Source organism: Odontesthes bonariensis, chromosome 3 (genome assembly GCF_027942865.1).
Source record: "Odontesthes bonariensis isolate fOdoBon6 chromosome 3, fOdoBon6.hap1, whole genome shotgun sequence".
Lineage (NCBI taxonomy): Eukaryota > Metazoa > Chordata > Actinopteri > Atheriniformes > Atherinopsidae > Odontesthes > Odontesthes bonariensis.
Genome location: NC_134508.1, coordinates 34,661,812 through 34,681,188, shown reverse-complemented (window position 1 = coordinate 34,681,188; position 19,377 = coordinate 34,661,812). Strand labels below are relative to the sequence as shown.

Below are 19,377 nucleotides of genomic sequence, written 5' to 3'. Positions count from 1 at the left end.
CCGGGTATTTAGAGAAACGAATATTTCCCCCCCTCCGTTTTCAATAATAACATCGTGCACACAACATCGTTTTCAAAAAACTTGTCATTTACATCAACCCGCATAAAAGCGCGAATAAAGCCATGCAAGCCAATCAAAATCCTCAGAATCGAGGACTTTCCTCATGTGAAGGAGGAGGTAACGCGAGCAAATATCACAACAAAACTGAAGGCAATAAGAGGGAAATATAGACAGTCAGTGGATACTGGACGCAGGAGAGCCACGGAAAAGTGATGCTCCTCTATTTTGAACTGTGCGAGCAGGTTTGGGGTGGCAAATGCAATAAGGCCAGAATCGTTTGCACAAACGTAAAAATTAGTAGAACTTTAACATCATCCATGATAATCCTGATCAGTAGCCAAACAAACTGTAAACATAAGGCGCTCGCATGACGTTAAGCATTTTCTGGCGCATAATGTGACGTTTAAGAACCTAGAACGCCGTTTCTCCCAGTTGACACGGCAACACATAACCGGCGTTATCAGACATCTCCACTTTGGCCGGAGGTTTTAGAAATAATCGTTTTCTGTGATAAAAACGGGGTTTTGGTGTAAATGAGAGGCCAAACTGCAGGAAAATATCTGCGTCTTCCTATTGTGTAAACGGGGCCTCTCTCCAGAAGTTCAGTGAGGATCTCTGAATGATCCAATGTTGTCCCAAATGACTGATGATGATAAACAGAATCCACCTGTGTGTAATCAAGTCTCCGTAGAAATGCAGCTGCTCTGTGATAGTCTCAGGGTTCTGTTCAAAGCGCAGAGAGCATCATGAACACCAAGGAACACACCAGGCAGGTCCGAGATACTGTTGTGGAGAAGTTTAAAGCCGGATTTGGATACAAAAAGTAGGGATGGCCGGTGAAGCCTCATGAAGCTTCCACAGAGTTCATCTGATTGTGCCAGGAAATGAACCAAAGTTTCGGGGCTTTGAAACCACACAGAACAGTGGAATCTGGTGGTGCACCGCAAGTATCATCTGCTTCAACCAGCCTCATTGTCCTTGTTATACTTTAATATGTACAAAATAAAAAGCGTAAAAGAAAGAAAATTGTGATTTTATATGACAAGTGCTTGTGTTACATTGAAAGTGGCTAGTAGTTCTACTAGAACTACTAGCCACCGTACCTTGAAACCTTTATCTTCCACAATAGAAAATGGTTGCACATCCATAACAATCATATCCACCCACACAGAATCAAGCTTTTGCTTCCTTGACACTACAAAAATAAAATTCTGCATATCAAGAAAATAAACGCAGGGCAAACTTGTAAAATGCTGGATTCAAACTCATAACCTTTGGATGCAAAAGCCACTAAGCTAATCACTGAGCTATCAGTTAAGTGACTGCGTCAACCCACCATCTACATGATGTCTAGTTAAAGACATCATCCATAGCTAAGAATAATAGTACACTTTAGTTGTTTTAAATAATTCAGAAACACTTTGCGTAATTAACACACCTTTCTGTCAGAACACAGACAGAGAGGCGTTTGGTACACGGGACACAGCTGTGTAATAATGGCCGCAAGCGCTTTGTTTGTGATATGTGCTAAATAAACAAGTCCAAAATGAATGTATTGTCCTACATAACTTAGATTCTTAAATGTGCTGCCCCCTTATTTTAAGAAGAGAACTATATTAGCATGCATACCCATAATAATAATAAAGCTTATATTTACACTTGAAAAACAAAAACTAGCAAACATCTTACATCACACAATAGTATATTGTACAATAGTAGGGGTGGGCGGTATGGCCTAAAATGTATACCCCGGTAAAATTTGAGCCACTGACGGTATACGGTATATATCGCGGTATGGTACTTTTGTATATAAATTACAACAGAACAGTTTCTCAGTGGTTACCATAGCACCAAATAAACACTTTCAATCAGGATGTTTGCAGCAATATTAAATTAAATGTATTGTGCAAAACAGAAAACACAGGAAATATAAAAAATATATACGTTATATTTATATTTAAAAAACAAGAAAAGGTACATTTCCTCGAATAAACTCTGTGAGAGAAAAGCCGCTGCCTCTTGGATAACGGAACTTTCATAGGCGCCTTCCACTTATTCAACATGCTCAAATATGCGTCATGTTTCAGACACCCCATTTGTGCATGTTAAACTGCTTGTTAATACGATGAGTGTTTTATTACTTTCCATGTCTTCCAAAAGAGAAAATAATCAGGATTTTGAGGATGTTACCGTTACACACCAGCTGAGACGCAGGGTAGCAAAACATTATGGGCGTGAAAACGAAACTTAGAAAATCGGCTCGGCGCATGCGCAAAACCACAAAGTAGCAAATCTCGACAAGTAGGAGAAATCGACAGAACACCGGCTTTGACTCGTTTCATATTCCGGAGCATGGTTACCCCGCAGGTGGTAAAACAAATTACTCGTGTTACCTTGTCTTGCGATTACTGTCGCACGGCATATCCAAGCGGATGTTCAAAACTTTGCATTACTGCCATCTACAGGACTCATGAGCTATTGCGGTATAAGGTATGGCAAAAAAATCTCTACCGTTGGTGAAAAATACCGCATAAGGTATGATACCGTGCATACCGCCTACCCCTATACAATAGTATCACCTTATTAGGAGAAACCAAGGTGAAGTGATCCCAAGCCACAAAACGTTTCTTGCCAGAAGCCATGGAAAAGAGCAATGAATTGAATTCAATTCTGACAGGGCAACAGAACTGGTTGGGAAACCAGTTTGGGATTCATTCTCCTTTTATAGAGAATAGCGCGCCCAAGTGTTCAAACGATGAGAGACCTCTGAACCGTGGTTCCACCAAACAATGCATTCGGCGCTTCGGACGTCATCAATCACGTGATTAGCGCCATTTCATACACGCCCCGGAACATTGTGCCGAACCACTTTGCTTCACGATGATGAAACAAGCGCCGAAGCGTCCGTGTCAAACGAGCCATCCCTAACAAAAAGATTTCCCAAGCTTCCCAAGGAGCACTGTGCAAGCAATCATACTGAAATGAAAGGAGTATCAGACCACTGCAAATCTACCAAGACCCGGCCGTCCCTCTAAACTTTCATCTGGAACAAGGAGAAGACTGATCAGAGATGCAGCCAAGAGGCCCATGATCACTCTGGATGAACTGCAGAGATCTACAGCTGAGGTGGGAGAGTCTGTCCATAGGACAACAATCACACGTACACTGCACAAATCTGGCCTTTATGGAAGAGTGGTAAGAAGAAAGCCATTTCACAAAGATATCCATAAAAAGTGTTGTTTAAAGTTTGCCACAAGCCACCTGGGAGACACACCAAACATGTGGAAGAAGGTGCTCTGGTCAGATGAAACCAAAATCCAACTGTTTGGCCACAATGCAAAACGATATGTTTGGCGTAAAAGCAACACAGCTCATCACCCTGAACACACCATCCCCACTGTCAAACATGGTGGTGGCAGCATCATGGTTTGGGCCGGCTTTTTGTCAGCAGGGACAGGGAGGATGGTCAAAATTGATGGGAAGATGGATGGGGCCAAATACAGGACCATTCTGGAAGAAAACCTGTTGGAGTTTGCAAGAGACCTGAGACTGGGACGGAGATTTATCTTCCAACAAGACAATGATCCAAAACATAAAGCCAAATCTACAATGGAATGGTTCACAAATAAACGTATCTAGGTGTTGGAATGGCCAAGTCAAAGTCCAGACCTGAATCCAATCGAGAATCTGTGGAAAGAGCTGAAGACTGCTGTTCACAAACGCTCTCCATCCAACCTCACTGAGTTCGAGCTGTTTTGCAAGGAAGAATGGGCAAGAATTTCAGTCTCTCAATGTGCAAAACTGATAGAGACATACCCCAAGCAACTTGCAGCTGTAATTGCAGCTAAAGGCGGTGCAGTTTTTTATTTGCTAAAAACGTTTGACACATTGAAATTAGTTTCATTCCACTTCACGATTGTGTCCCACTTGTTGTTTTCTTCACAAAAAAAATACATTTTCTATCTTTGTGTGAAGCCTGAAATGTGGCAAAAGGTTGAAAAGTTCAAGGGACCGAATACTTTCGCAAGGCAGCATAGAAGTAAAAAAGAAAAAAAAAAACAACAGCTTACCTGTTGAAAGTTCAGTAGACCCAAAAACAATCTCAGGCTTGATAGCATCAATGTCTTGCTCAACTGAGTCGTAGTACTGGATTTCAGATTTAATCTGAATCAGGGATGGATTGCTACCCATAAATTCCTGTAAAAAAAAAAAATGAAGACAATTAAACCGTTATCATTATAGGGGAAAAAACAGCCAACATGTCTTCTAGGGAAAACAAACCTGGACTTTGAGGTTCCTGTCCACATTCCAAATCACCCTGAAAGGATCGAAATGCTTCAAAACGTCACTTGCTTGTTCCTTCTGGGAGCTGATTGCAGTTTTCAGATCGACCACAACTTTTTTAATGTCCCTGTGTTCAAAAACACTCTGGAAGAAATTGTTGCCTTTTGTGATGAAAATAGGACAAAAAAAAAGGGAAAATAAATTAATTTAAACACAGTTTTAACCAAACGTTGATCTTAACAATTTCATGAATAAAACCAATCCTGTTCAAATGATTGTTTTACTTATCAGACACCTGATTGTCAGATGAAAACAGTAAGCTATTTTGACAATGTCTGTTGTGGGATTTCATTTTTAAAGCAGTATTTGTGCAGCCATTGTATTGTTAAAAGTTACATTTTACGCAGGATAACAGCTTTTTGGGGGATTTAGGTTGCTTGTTGACTGCTGATAAGCTGCATCTTTATACGGTCATTTTCTGGTGGAAACTATAGCAATTGACCTTGTTATCCCATGGAAAGTAGTTTTGTTATCCTCAGATAAAAGTAGAATAAACTCATGATCTCGTGATAATGTCGTCACAATAACTAATTGCAGCCAAGGCCCCTCGCTCCTGTTTACACACACAAGTCAGTGCACTTGAAACATCTTCACAGACTTCTGCATGCTCGTATCTAACAACTTAAAAAATGTATGATATTAAAACTAATATAATACATGAAAGTTTAAATGAAATAATCCTAATTATAACTGATCAAATGACAATTTATGGGAGATCCCCATTTGCGGACTTGTTTTATCAGGTGTCTGCTGTCATGTATGTGCATGCTGACAGTTAGTAACCTTTGTTCTGTGTGTCATCTTGACTGTACTCCTTCTGCCAAGCAACACCCTTGCTAACCTCCAACACACAGTCAATAAGTTGATTTATGGCCTGTTGGATCTCATCTACATTGGGAATCATTACCTGAGGACAAATATCAGACATAGTAGCAACATTGTAGTGCTTGACAAGACAGGCAAAGAATTAAAGATAATGTATTTCCCCTGACCATAAACCATTGTAGCGAATGAAAATCATCCAACCATGAGTAGAAAGAAAACAATAACTCACCATATTGGGTTTGTCCAGTTGGGCTTCAGACTGAATCAGTGGGACCACCTTCGGCTTAATCTTTGCCCTCTGGTAAGTGCTAAAATACACATTTATTGATTTTACTCTTTCAGAGGTTATTTCCTTTCTTTGTGATACTGTTCTTCTTATTTAAACCCAGAAATACTCACTTGGTGCCACAAATTCTCCTTTTAAGGATCTCCAGGGATAACTTGGTGCTTTTGACAAGTGCATCGAATACCTTTGTACTGAAGAGTTCATAAAGCTTCTTAAACTCCTGAAATGAGGATTTTTTATTTGAGGCATTAATGCCTGTGTTGGCACACAACAGTTTATAGAAAAGACATGTTTTGCAGTTGGTATCCAATCATACCTTTTCGAACTTGATCTGTTTATCTTTCAATGGACCCTCTAAAAGCCTCTTGCTCTCTCTTGAGAAGGTCACACTCCTCCCTGAAATTTATATATATATGTATAAAAAAAGCTGAGATGCTAATTATACGAAAAGAAAAGTCATTTACATTTGTGCTACACACCTTGAACAGGTTCCTCCACAATCTTGGTGCCTTTTGGTTCATAAATAGCACTTAACACATTACCCAACTCCATAACAGCTCCTTTAACATAACTGCATTTGTAATCCAGTGTCTTTGCCCACTCCTTACAACGGTTCTGAAAAACAAAAGAGGAATAGTTGCACTACGAGCGTTTCAATGAAACAGAATTCAGAGTTCATTGGAAAACTCAAAAGTTTACTCAAACCACGACATCGAGCCTTTGCTCTTTGACAAAGTAATGATTGTTTCAAACTCACGTAATGGATGAAAAACACTTTAACTTCCCTTAATGGATATGGAGAATAAAAATAAGATGGTCATGCCTTATTGTGGTCAACCAGCTGCTGCAGCAAAGATGCACGGCCTTCTGGGAGCTCTATCAGAACAGTCTCAGACATGTCTTTGAGGACATCATCAATTTGTATCTTACAAATATCCTGCACCTGAAAAAGAAAGTGGCATCTAGAAGCGTGGCTTTTGTCCAAGAGAGCTGTCACACCAACCCAAACATATCTGAACAATGTGACATTTAACCTGATGTTGATACTTTTCAGTATCAGTAGAATTTTTATTCATCAACAAACCTTTTTTACAAGATTTTGGAGCTCAGACAGAGCAGTTTCAACATTTTGAAAGAACTTGTCCAGGAGGAGGGAAGACCAGGTCAGCAGCACCGAACCGTGTCGAAGTGCAGATTCCACCTGGACATTTTAAGGATGTAGAATTACAATCAAAAGCTCTTCAGGACACGTCTGCTCGAGACATTTCTCAAATCGGCAAAACCCCTTCCCACTGCCTACAGCAGGGTTCACATTCATCAAGTAACAATTTCCCACTAAAGAAGACGGACCACCTGCCGTACACACGGTATGAAAAGCTTACGTTTTTTATTTTTGAAGCCATCAAACTGTTGAAGTCTGCGGGTATGCTCTCACAAGTGGATTCAAAATCTTCCAGAATGGTCTATAAAAAGGCATACAGGTCAAATTCTCTTAAGTTAAACAATCCCGTAAAAAAAATGTAAATCCCGGTTTACCTTTAGTCTGAGGTGATGGGCATTTATTTTGCTTTCCATCTTGATAAGAAGCGAAGCCTGCGTTGGAACCTTATGCCCCATTTTCAACAAACACTTAGCCTCCCGAATGACTTCGGTTATTTTAGGGTCAAAGTTGACGACTAATTTTCCAGTATTTGGGTGGCGAACCAGCAGGGTAATGTTCAAGACTGTTATACGGAACAGAGAAAGCTCGTTTTAACAGTGTGCAATAATGGAATCGACAGGGGCTGTTTTCTGCCATTAGTGTCAAATTATGACATCAGAACAAGAGAACCAACCGTGATCTAGTTTGGAAACTTTCTCCATCCACGTTTCGTGTTGAAGAAGCTCAAACTCGACCAACATAGCTGCAGTCCCATTGTACATTCTGACCACATCTTGTCCCACGGGACTACATAGGATGTCCGAGTTTTCCTGCAAAGGAAGGGAGATTTGATCGTCGTTAAAATGTCACTGTGAAGTATAACTGTAAAGTTGTTTTGCTGATAGAAACTGTGTCTCACTTTCATGTACAATATCGGCTCCTCTATCTTTTTATAGAGGTGTCTGACCCAACCAATCCTGCCAGCCACTGGTGGCATATTTCTGGATAATGGAATGTCATCCTTCTGATTGTCAAAGACCTGCAAATGAAGTTTACAAAACATACTAAAATCATTAACAGTTTTCTTCCATTTTCAATTCAAAATGTTTCACTCATCTGAAGATTTCTTTCAGCTTAATACGTTTAATAAGGTTTATTGTTTGGTATCTAAGCCCAAGCAAACTGAATACCTTTTTCACAAACTCCACCTCTGAAGCAAAGTGCTGAAGAATAACACCCAAAATGTTGGAAATGTGAGTTGCAAGACAGGGAAGGTTCAGCTTCTGAAAACTATCAAAACAAATTTCATAGATTGCTTATATTTTTTCCTTTTAATGCCACAGTTAGAATAGAGTCTTCATGTCATACTTCCAAATTCTGCAAATTGTACTGACCGCTGTAGCAGGCAAAGAGCTTGCTGAGATGAGATGATGTTTGAGAAGTACGAACACATAAATGCCTGGAGCTGACTCTGTGGAAAAGGACAAGATTGTGGGGATACTCTGAGAATACAACGTCAATATTATTTTCTTTTTTCAGCTTCAAGCTGTGTCGATACAAGCAGTAGATCCTCATTCCTCAGAGATTCTACAATCTTACTAGTCCTTCTTTCTGTTCCTAAACGTGTAATTCTTTTAAGTGTGGCCATGTGTGAATGCAACGGCTGTTTGGAGTAAATGAGTGTTGCTGTGATGTTGCACGTATGAACCTGTTCCCAACTTTCACTAAAGATCTTCATCTGGTTGAGGCTTCCTGAAAAAATGAGCTTGAACCAACATTTGGGTACAAGCTGTAGATTACACTTACCTCAATGTGGCTCATTTGAGCCATGAACTTCACAAAATCAGTTTCAAATTCAGTCGTCCTCGGGGACAACATGTCATACTTCTTCCTTTTCAGATTCATGGACACAGTGTGGAATTGTCTGGCTGATTTCTCAATGCCTTCAATGTTTGACTTTTCAAGAGATTCAAATGTCTTGAACACTGTGATTATTTTCTTGATCTACAAAAGACAATATTCGTCGTCACATTGCAAGGCCTTATGATAGAAGTGGGATGGAGATTTAAGAGAATGAACAAAGACAACACCTTTTCAAGTTGCTTGCAGAAGCTCTCAAACTTGCAAAAAATCTGCATCTCTGAAACCTCAAGGAATGTTTTCCCAGTTTCTTCCATTACTTGTACCTTTTTTTTCTGGAAACAGGTCTGATACTCCTGATATAAGCATGTACAGACCTGCCAAAGATAAAAGAAACATGATGACAGCTACAGTCTACTGATGTCAAAATGTGTAATCTTAAGCCTTGGTAATAATAACCCAAATGTTTAGTAATATCAGCTTCAGTCACCTGCATTTTTCTGATGAGTTTTTCAGCATCTTGATCCCATATAAGACAACTGCCATCGTCAGTAATGTAGGATCTGCATGCTGTGACCATCTGATTTGTGATCTGGAAAAGTGGTCAGTTGTGTGGCTACAGTTTTACAAAGGGAGCTGGATCCTTGCACTGCGTCTTCTCATGAAAGTTACGTTTTCCGGTGACAACTTAAATATTTCAGAAACTGAACACACTTCACTTACTTTGACAAGCAGCGCAGACATCTTTTCGCTTGTATTGTAATATAGTGAAACACGGTAAATCATGTGAATGGCACTGATGACCTTCGGCACATTTTCTGTCATGGAAACCTGAAATCACATTTCATGATTTAGGAGGATCAATGAAGATGAATTATCATCTATTTCTACACTTAAGTTTGCCAAACTTGCAAACTTTTTACTAATTCTTTGTTAAAAAAAATGTATATAAGTTGTCTAAATAATGGCTGCCTGGATAGTACAAAACAATGTAATAAGGACATATTAATTCAGTGTTACCAAACACAAACTATTCATTAGAATCAAACTGTTAAATGTACATACGGGGTCACTGTTGTACAGAGGATGTAAGACTTTCTCAAGTGTTGACAAGAATTTGAAATTGTCTTTTGCCTCATTGACACGATATGTTATCCTCGTGTCGAGATCCCGCCACACCTGCACGGGTACAAGACTGCGTTAATAGGAATCCATTGATTGATTTAATAAATCTAGTCATTCACAAATGATCTTAGCATAGGATTTTATCAGAATACATGAAATAATTCAGGACTAGGCTCAGATGTGACACCAACACTTTCCAGTGAAATGAAACAGTGCCTACTCAGCATCATCTTAATGCAGAACGGCTACATACTGTACTGTGTTAACAAATAATCATTTCCAAAAACTATTTTTTTCATACATCTGTGAAGATCACCTACATGCAGTGAACACTGAATCCATGATCATTGCAAGCTATCCAACGTCGATATCTTCTACATTGCAATTTTCAGGCATTTGTCATGATTTATGTATCACAGACTGTTTTTAATTTCACTTTACATGCAGCAAACCTTAACTACATACACTAAAACTGATACAAAGTGAAAATGTTCAATAGCTTTGGTATTACTCTGTGTACATTGAACACTTGTGTCAGTACCTTCATTATTTTGGAATGGTTGAGATGGAGCACCATCACCACCGCCTTACACTCTGGGCTTTTGATGTGATCGATGATAGAGTTGTACTGTAAAGACATTCGTTTCCAGTGTTCTAACTCACTCAGTGGTCCGGCAGAATCATCCTCTTTCCTCAACAAATCACTCTCCATCAGGACCTGATGACAATGGATACATCACCAACATCACCATTAAGCTTTGCTGTCTGAGCAATCCTATCATATTTCCCAATCTTCCATAACTATCTGATCCATCTTGGCCTGATGTCACCATCTCTAACCAATGAGCTTTGTGCCCATCACAGTCATCGCAAATTCATTTTTAGCATTTAACAGCACAAATTAAGGTTGTTGGATCAAATATAATCTCTGAAATCTACCAACCTGCTCGATTTGTTTGCACCATTGCATCAGAATTTCTTCCAGCCGTTGCACCATGTCAAAGTTGGCAGCCGCAGCTTTCATATCACCCAGACAGGCCAGTTTAGACAAGTCAATATCTGTGACTGTTTTCAGATGAACGACGCTCTCATTGCTCCTCTGGATATCTGAAGTATAAATAAGACAAAGTACAAAATCATCAGTACTGGTTACAAACCATCTTTTGGTTACAGTATTGCTTGTTATTGTGTACTTCAACATAAGATGGTTTTAAATCAGTTGAGTAAGATTTGCCCGAGAGATGGAGCTTAAAGTTACAATCTTTCTAAAGAGCCACCCTCCAATAACTTATTCACATTCAGTTGGCAATAAATGTGAAACATTCTTACCATCTAAAGAGTTCAAAAAATGTTTAAAGGAATAGAAGAAGTTCTTTTTAAGTTTTGCTCCATGTCTAGACTTGTCTACAGCTCCCCAGTTCTGTCCTGTAGTAAGGGCTGGAAGCAGTGCATCGTAGGAATCCCTTATTCCTTTCAGGAGGCCATCCCTGGCATCAATCATTGAGAAAAAGATTTCCTGCAAGGCATCAAGAAAAGACAACCCATCACTTAATGAAATCCGAAGCAGAAAACATTTCAACTGTGAGGGAGAAACATGATTTGGTTTGAGATGTTAGGGTTCTCATGAAAATGTGCTCTTGCTTCGAACTACTGACTGACATTACATCAGCTGTGCCAAACTTTGGTACCTGATAATGCATCTGGTTGAGATAGCAGAGTATACAAATATAGAGAGCGTGATTTCTGTAAATCACGTAAAGAACATAAACCACTTCATTTGAAAAAGTAACAAGCAATCAGCTCTGTAAATTCATATGAATTGACCCCACAGAGGTTGAAAAAAGAAACGTTCAGATTATAAACCAACGGCCAAAACGCACAGCAGCTCACACCTCACATCTGGGCAACAGGAAAAACCAGAGCAGACTAAAAATGAATGTAAACGTGTCAGTCCAAGGGAATGAAATCAAACTTCTCAAAGCCAGACTAATATACGCAGATAATGCAGTTGGGAGTCGAATCCATCCTGCATGTATACACTCAACTAGACTTAATATATTCTCAGCGCTTCACAGATCTTATCCAGGAAAAAGGTAGAGAAGAGGAGGGCAACAAAAAAGAAGAATCACAAGGAGATGCATGCATTTGTAAAAACAAGTAGACCATCCACATCAAAGTCCGCCATCTTTTTACATAAGAAGCCCCCTCCCACGCTCAAGACGAGAAACAAGTTTGAAGCCAACACAGCACACCATGTCGGTGAGTCGTTACTCTGTAAACGGTGTTTCCGTAGATCAAAGGCTCCTCAGTAAACAGCCATTTTTTGTACGGTGGGGTGTTTGTCTGTGGAGGTTTTACTGCTCGCGTTAGTTTAACATAGTCATCAAATAACGTTGTGGAGCACATAACATTAGCTAACTGCTAATAATGCATTAAACTCCTAACATAACCTTAGTAAAGTAAAATATGTTTGGTTTTAATCCTTAGGTTAAAAAGACCAACAAATGAATAACTTTAAAGGGGAACTCCGGGGCATTTGAAGCGTGTTTCCATTGCTAGAGGTTGTCAAATAATGCTAGTATGACACAGAGAGGTGCGTATCTGCGCTCCCTGTGTGGAGATTGCTCTGTCCGCACAGCATGTCATGCGAGGCTAATACGTGGTGGCTAAGGGGCAAGCGCTAACCCTTCCACGTAAAACAACAACTTGCACACTGCAGAAACGTCACACCTCTTTATAACCCATCCGACACTGCGTTCAAGTATTTAAAACATTACAACAATATTACTGGGCATGTATTGTTGTAATGTTTTAAATACTTGAACGCAGTTTTTCTAGAGAATATAATTGTTTTGTATATGGGATTATCCTCCATCGACTCTTCTGGGCTTTCACATGCGCGAGCCTACAACCAGCCGGTGAGTTACATGCTGTTTATACAGTTGTTTTGTAACCTCCCCATGCCAGTAATGTGAGAACCATGCATATGGTTTTGATGGTAAGGCTTGTGACTTTATTGTCGGATGGGTTATAAAGTGGTGTGACGTTTCTGCAGTGTGCAAGTTGTTGTTTTACGTGGAAGGGTTAGCGCTTGCCCCTTAGCCACCACGTATTAGCCTCGCATGACATGCTGTGCGGACAGAGCAATCTCCACACAGGGAGCGCAGATACGCACCTCTCTGTGTCATACTATCATTATTTGACAACCTCTAGCAATGGAAACACGCTTCAAATGCCCCGGAGTTCCCCTTTAAGAACATTGTGCATTATCAAAGATCACTTCGCCATCCTAAATGGCTTGTGTATAAACAGTGTTTATTAGTGAATTAACTTTTTTATTAGAGATTCTCTTTGTATGACAATAACTGGACGTGACAGCTGTAACAATGTTATTATTGTGATGTAATACGTTGCTACACACACTGCCATGAGGTGAGCTGCTCAGGGAGGGAACCCGGAGGTTTAAGGAAGATGCTAAGCTAAGACGTAGCTGTGCCATTTTTATCTTTTGTCTTGTTCAATAAAGTTTCCAGAAGCAAGGGTAACACTTTAATCATCAAGTTTGTATAGAGTAGTGATAAAGAATAAGCTGAAACAAAAGCTTTTCTATAAAGTGATTACATCTTTTGATATGACACATAACACAAGAATAAATACTTAACAATTACTGAGACACGCCACCTTTGACCTTACCTCGTGTATGTTTTCTGGGTTCACAGGAATGTCCACTCTGGTCCGTGTGAAGGAGCAGCAGATCCCTGTGAGGCACGTTTTTGCTAAATTGGCTAAAAACAGCCTCATTGCTTTGCCCCCTTTGCTTGGTCCAGGATATACGCGCCCACATTCTGAAATCAAATCCAAATGGTTTTGTAAGAGATGAAAAAACATTCCAGTTCATAATGTTGTGTGGAATATCTGGGTCTTTATCATGCAAGATAATCAATCAAATTTGATTAGAAGACTTTCCCTAAAATTGTATCATCTATCGGTATTTCAGTTTTTCGAAAATAGGACGTTTTTCCTATTTTACTTCAAAAAAAATACTAGTATATAAAACCCGGCATAACAGCTGTCAAACGGAAAAAATTTCAATTAAAATAAGCATGGACAGTCTTTCCAATTGAAGACTTTCCAGATTTCTTCATACCTATTCCTGGGACTTCGGACTCCTGATACACAAACGAAATGGTTTTGCTGCCCCCCGAGGCGAAGAAATGATCAAAAGCGAGCAGCTAGTCAGCAAGAAAAAAGGAAGAACACAAAAACATTATTAATCATTGCATCATATTACGATGCAAGTATAAAACAACCAAAAACAAAACATAACCTTGGAACGAAACGTTTAGAAAGCATCACACCAAACTGAAGAAAAAGCCACAAAAATAACGCGTTATGAATCAATCCCACAAAACCTCAGCTGATCACCTGACTTCTGATTTGTGTTGGTGAGATATTTCTGCTTTTGATAGCATTAGTACCAGTTTGGAGTCACACTGAGGAGGAACTTACTGAAGGAGAATCCAAAACAAATTCCTCCACCTCTGTTGGTGCCAAAGACAGCCGGTCAGCCAGGATGTCAATCATGTACTTGTGTGCAGGGGTGAGCAGCTTTTTCCTCTCTTCTCTTGCCTGCTTATGTTTGGCCTGAAGGAAGACAAGAGTCGGAAATAGTGTAGAAGTGTATTTGCTCTACGTAACTAGAGCTGTATCTCAACGAATAAGCTGAATCAAATGGGCTGCTTTAATTCTAAAAAGAAACAACTGAAACTTACCTGAGACACACACTTGTTTGCTTTTGGATTGGGTGTGTCCATCATAACGATGTCTGGAAGGGAGAATCACCCCTTAAGCCGTAATACTCAACGGTTCCCTTTATTCCCTCTGAGAAAACACTATTAGCCACTAATGTTGTTGATTTATCAACTTTTTCCTGTAATTCAGTAAATAAAATGCATACAGTGACATCAACAGTCTCCTCAGTTCCTAAGCGCTGGATGTGCAACATCTGATCCATGTTTCAAACATTTTTAAAAGTAATTCCTTCAAATTCAAAGGAGCAGGTAATTACAAAAAAATGTTTTTATTGTGTTTCTATATTATTTAAACTTACTTTGGTGAGGTTCCTGATCAATTTGAGCATGAATAAACGCTAATTATTTTTCTTTCTAGCTGATAAGGTATGTTAGCTCAACCGTTACGTCTCAGTTTATGTTGTTTGTTCATTCACTTTTTCAAGTTTGATATTCTGCTCTTACCGAAACTTTATCATCCGACGTATTTGTAGCTTCCAATGTTCAGCTTTTCTTCTTGTGTCGTTTCTGAGTTTCTGAATTATTGGACCATGGAAATATTTTTCTCCAGCCGTTGAGAACTGCTACTGATTCCAAACGTTTATTTAACCGTTTTTTTGGTTTTGTTTTTTTTAACTTCCTTTTAAACGTTGAGATGTCACGACCGTTGGCGCGTGGATGACGTAGGACTGTTGGATGAGCTAACGTTTTAATAATTAGCTCTCACACTCTGTTTTTAATGGGTTGCTTAAGAATTACAAGTATATGTCCAAGATTTTTTTTTTTCCTGAGCCATTACCCAAATTTTGTTCACAGTAAAGTTTTGTTTTGATTGTCAAGAGCTACCACACGCAGTGTGGTGTACAGTAATGGGACAAAAACATTTATTTGAATGTCAGCTGATGAAATTTTTATTGTCACAGTCAAAACAATAAATAGATAAATGTGATGATAAAGAATGAATAAAGGGTTGTTTTAAGTTAAAGTTGTAGACAAGAATGACCTCTAGTATCTGTCATTATGGCTGTGAACCTGAAGAACCCTCTGGCTGAAGTCCTTCCATTGTCAGTGTAAAGCAGGGGTAGGCAATTAGTGGCCCGCCATCAATTATATCTGGCCCGCAAGATGGAATTTTTGAAATATGATTTTTGAAAGATATTTTTCAAACCTCATGTTTTATCGCCTGTTTCATGAGAGATGCCAGGAGATGCAACATTCAGCCTAATAACAGTGTATAGAAGAAAAAAATGTTTTAAATTAAAAAAAATGAAATGCATTTATGTAAATCCACAATAGAAAAACATGGCCATGGCCCGTAATACCATTGTCAGAAAAAAATTGGCCCAGGTCCAAACTTAATTGCCGACCCCTGGTGTAAAGTGTGTGTATTTATTGGACGGGGGGGGGGGGGCAACTAGTGCATAGCCTTTGAGGACAAAGAGATACATATTTCTAGGTACCAAACTCGGCAAAATGTCTTCCGTCACAATTTGACCTTCTCCTTACACAGGCCTGTGACAGGCCAAGTTTTAAGAGGTATTATCAAATCCCACATAGCCTGTCCCTTATTCTTGAATGGATAGACTCTATGGTTTAGCGCAACTGCTCTGCAGAAAAATCAACAACAACTTTGTAGTCTTGTTTCAAAATAGACATAAGAATCAGCACCCTCAAAGCAGCGTTCCCAGAGCCTTCATACTCTTAAGGCTGTTCAAGGGCACACAGCCTCGTGTCTTTTGGTCATATTCCCATCCACACAACCAGCAACCTCAAACTGAAAGTTATTTTGATGTGAAAAATAATTCTAAAATCAATCTTTAATGAGCTTTCGGTCTTGATAAAAATGATGGTGCACTTGCACTCAGTGTACATTGAAAGATAGCCCATATTAAAGCTTTGTGTGTTGTTTCATTCACTTGAGGATTTACTAAGTTGATTCAGTGTCACAAAAGGTTGTGTGTAACTGTTGTTGGAATCTATGGCCAGGAGGGGGGAGCAGAGAGCAGAAAAGCAAGACTGAGATATACAAGGAACTGACTCTGGAAGACAAGAAGAACATGAAAACAAAAACAAATAAGCATAAAACAAAGACAAACTTAACAAAACCTAACACAGAACTTGCTTGTTTGCTTGGGCACATCTATTCAAATAGTTGAGTCATTCTGCTGAGTGTATTTATACAGTGCAGTATACAAAAATGAATTTCTAATTTTCAGTGAGTATGACTCTCAGTGACTATTGTGTTGCCTGCAATATGAGGAGAGAGAGCCTACAAATACTGAATAATTCATCATTCTATTACTAACTCGGTCGGCCCCTGAGTTAATTATCTGCTGTTTGATAGCTCCCTCGATACTTTGCTCACAGCATTAGTAGGAACAAAGAATCGTTCCAGTAACACTGTTAATCCATGAAAGACATGTCACGGGCTGACAGCCAGTCACTCTGGTGACTGGCTGTCAGCTGGTGTAGCACAGGTGTGGTGGTTAGCACCGTTGCCTCACAGCAAGAAGGTTCCAGGTTCAACTCCCAGCTGGGGCCTTTCTGTGTGGAGTTTGCATGTTCTCCCCGTGTAAGCGTGGGTTCTCTCCGGGTACTCCGGCTTCCTCCCACTGTCCAAAAACATGCATGTTAGGTTAATTGGTGTCTCTAAAATTGTCCTTAGGAGTGAGTGTGAGCGTGTATGGTTGTTTGTCTCATTTGTCTCTGTGTGGCACTGTGATGGACTGGCGGCCTGTCCAGGGTGTACCCCGCCTCTCGCCCATTGACCGCTGGGATAGGCTCCAGCCCCCCCGCGACCCGACCGACGGATTCAGCGGTATAGAAAATGGATGGATGGATGTTTCACACTATATTGAATGTTATTAGTTTAATTTGTCTATATTCATGTCACTACTCGCAATTTGGTATCATGACAAGGTGTGAAATCTTCAAATAAATATAATCCATTTATTGTGTCAACAGACAAATTTTGCTGCTTTTTCTTTATGTGCTACAGCACATGAAAATAACTGTCAACGCATTGTCACAGCCTTGGTGTAATTGTGACATATGGACTGTTGCATCACATATGTAAGGACAATGTGCTCATTGAGAAATTGAGAAATTTCAGTCTTTCCTTGCATTTTCCCCCACTGTTTCATCTCCTTTTTACACATTACAAACTTCTTGGTACTGAAAATGATGTGATTAAGGTTGGGTGTTAAAAATGACTTGACCAAGCTGAGGTTATAAAAACAGGATGACAAGAGCCAAGAGCTCTCCTCACACCACTCCAGTTTTAGTCACTCCTAACATTTGTCATGTTTGTTGGCCTTACAAGGCGAGGAGGGGCCTTGTCTTAGGATTCCTACATTAAAAACATTGCGAGTAAAAGAAATAAAAGTTTGCTTGAACACATGCAGACCCTGTGTTACAAACTGAACTGCTATCTGGAGACAAAGACCAAAATGAACAGGCACCAACACAGGTTTGGGTGAAAATGAACAGAGAGAGTTAGAAAGTAAAGTCACATGACCTGGCCTCAATCAAGGTTGTCAATTGAGAGCACACTCAGATAGTTAAGGCCCTCAACAAGCATCAATCAACACCCCCACTTGTTCTCACATTTACAACAAGAAAAACAAAAACATTGCAAAGAGCAAAATCACATTTTGGTTCGGCAATCACCTAAATAGAAACCTAGAAAAGGCAAGAAGCTTCCCTTTTGTAGCTGGTTTTGTCATTTGGTCAGCAACCATTTGATCTGTTGGGCAATACTCCAAAAACACATCACCATTTTTTACAGTAGATCTTACAAAATGATATTTGATGTCAATGTGTTTGCATCTCTGTCGGCTAAAGGGATTCTTTGCCAATGCAATTGCCCCCGGTCATCTTCATAAATTACAGGTACATCATAATGAGAGTCAAGATGTTTAAGCATTTGAGACAGGTACAAACATTCTTGTGTAGTGACAGCTAACGCCATGTACTCAGCCTCACATGTTGACAGTGCTACAGTTGGCTGCTTTTTGGTCTTCCAAGAAATCAGAGGACCATTCTTACATAGGCTAACACAATAACCAGATGTACTACGTCGGTCAGTTGCATCTCCTGCCCAATCCGAGTTACCCAGGCTCCGCCCTCGCAGTGACGCAACACCTTCGGCTCTGCTACACTTACTCAGGCAAACTGCTCATTCAGGTGGATTCGAGTTCCCGAAAAAATGGGAACTCCACCCACTTTGTCGGGAAGCAATCGACTTTGAGCAGCGCCAACGGCCCAGGGTAGAGGCGTGTTCAAGGTAGTGACGTGATTGAACTGCCACTCAACCCATGGATTGTACACGGAAGCGCTTCATTCAATATCAACATGGAGCAGCGTCAAGCTTTTGACACTGCTGTAGATGCTGTAAGAAAAGTGTTCGACGGGAGATTCTCGTTAAAAATCGAGCAAAGAACAGCCCTTGAATCATTTCTTGACAGGAAAGACGTTTTCGCCTTGCTCCCTACTGGCTTTGGTAAGAGTTTAATCTACCAGTTAGCCCCGCTGGTAGTTAAATCATACGTCAGAGGAAAGAGTGGTGTAATTGACTTAAGCTTAGGCACAGCCTTTTCTGGCCACAACCAGTAGCAACCCGAGGGAGGCGGGTTGACCAGGCCATTTCGAATCGTATTCGTTATGGTCTTGGTCAGACCAGAATCTCGAAGAGATTTGAAAGTCTATGTTAATCAGGCTAAATCCGAGTCACTATAAGCCACCAACTGTAACCCATCATCACATTTCCTGTAACACAGCATCTTGTCAATTGTGCCTTTCAGATATTTCAGTACATGTTTTACAGTCGTCCACTGCTCTTCTGTTGGCGCACTGAAATATTGTGAAAGTTTACTTACGACACAACTCAAATCTGGTCTAGTGCATGAACTAAGATAGATTAGGCTACCCACTGCTTCTCTGTATTT

The 19,377-nt window shown here is 39.9% G+C and overlaps 1 protein-coding gene and 1 pseudogene across 1 annotated transcript in view; both read right to left on the bottom strand.

Moving 5' to 3' along the window:
• The window catches only part of LOC142376970 (dynein axonemal heavy chain 8-like), a 39,311-nt pseudogene extending 24,856 nt beyond the window's left edge, over window positions 1–14,455 (bottom strand).
• Window positions 14,456–18,152: 3,697 nt separating this feature from the next.
• Window positions 18,153–19,377, bottom strand: part of LOC142376969 (dynein axonemal heavy chain 8-like) — a 58,073-nt gene continuing 56,848 nt past the window's right edge. Inside the window, exon 51 of the mRNA XM_075460680.1 lies at window positions 18,153–18,176. Within this exon, the coding sequence (XP_075316795.1) occupies window positions 18,153–18,176 (24 nt within the window). The remainder of the gene's footprint in view (window positions 18,177–19,377) is intronic.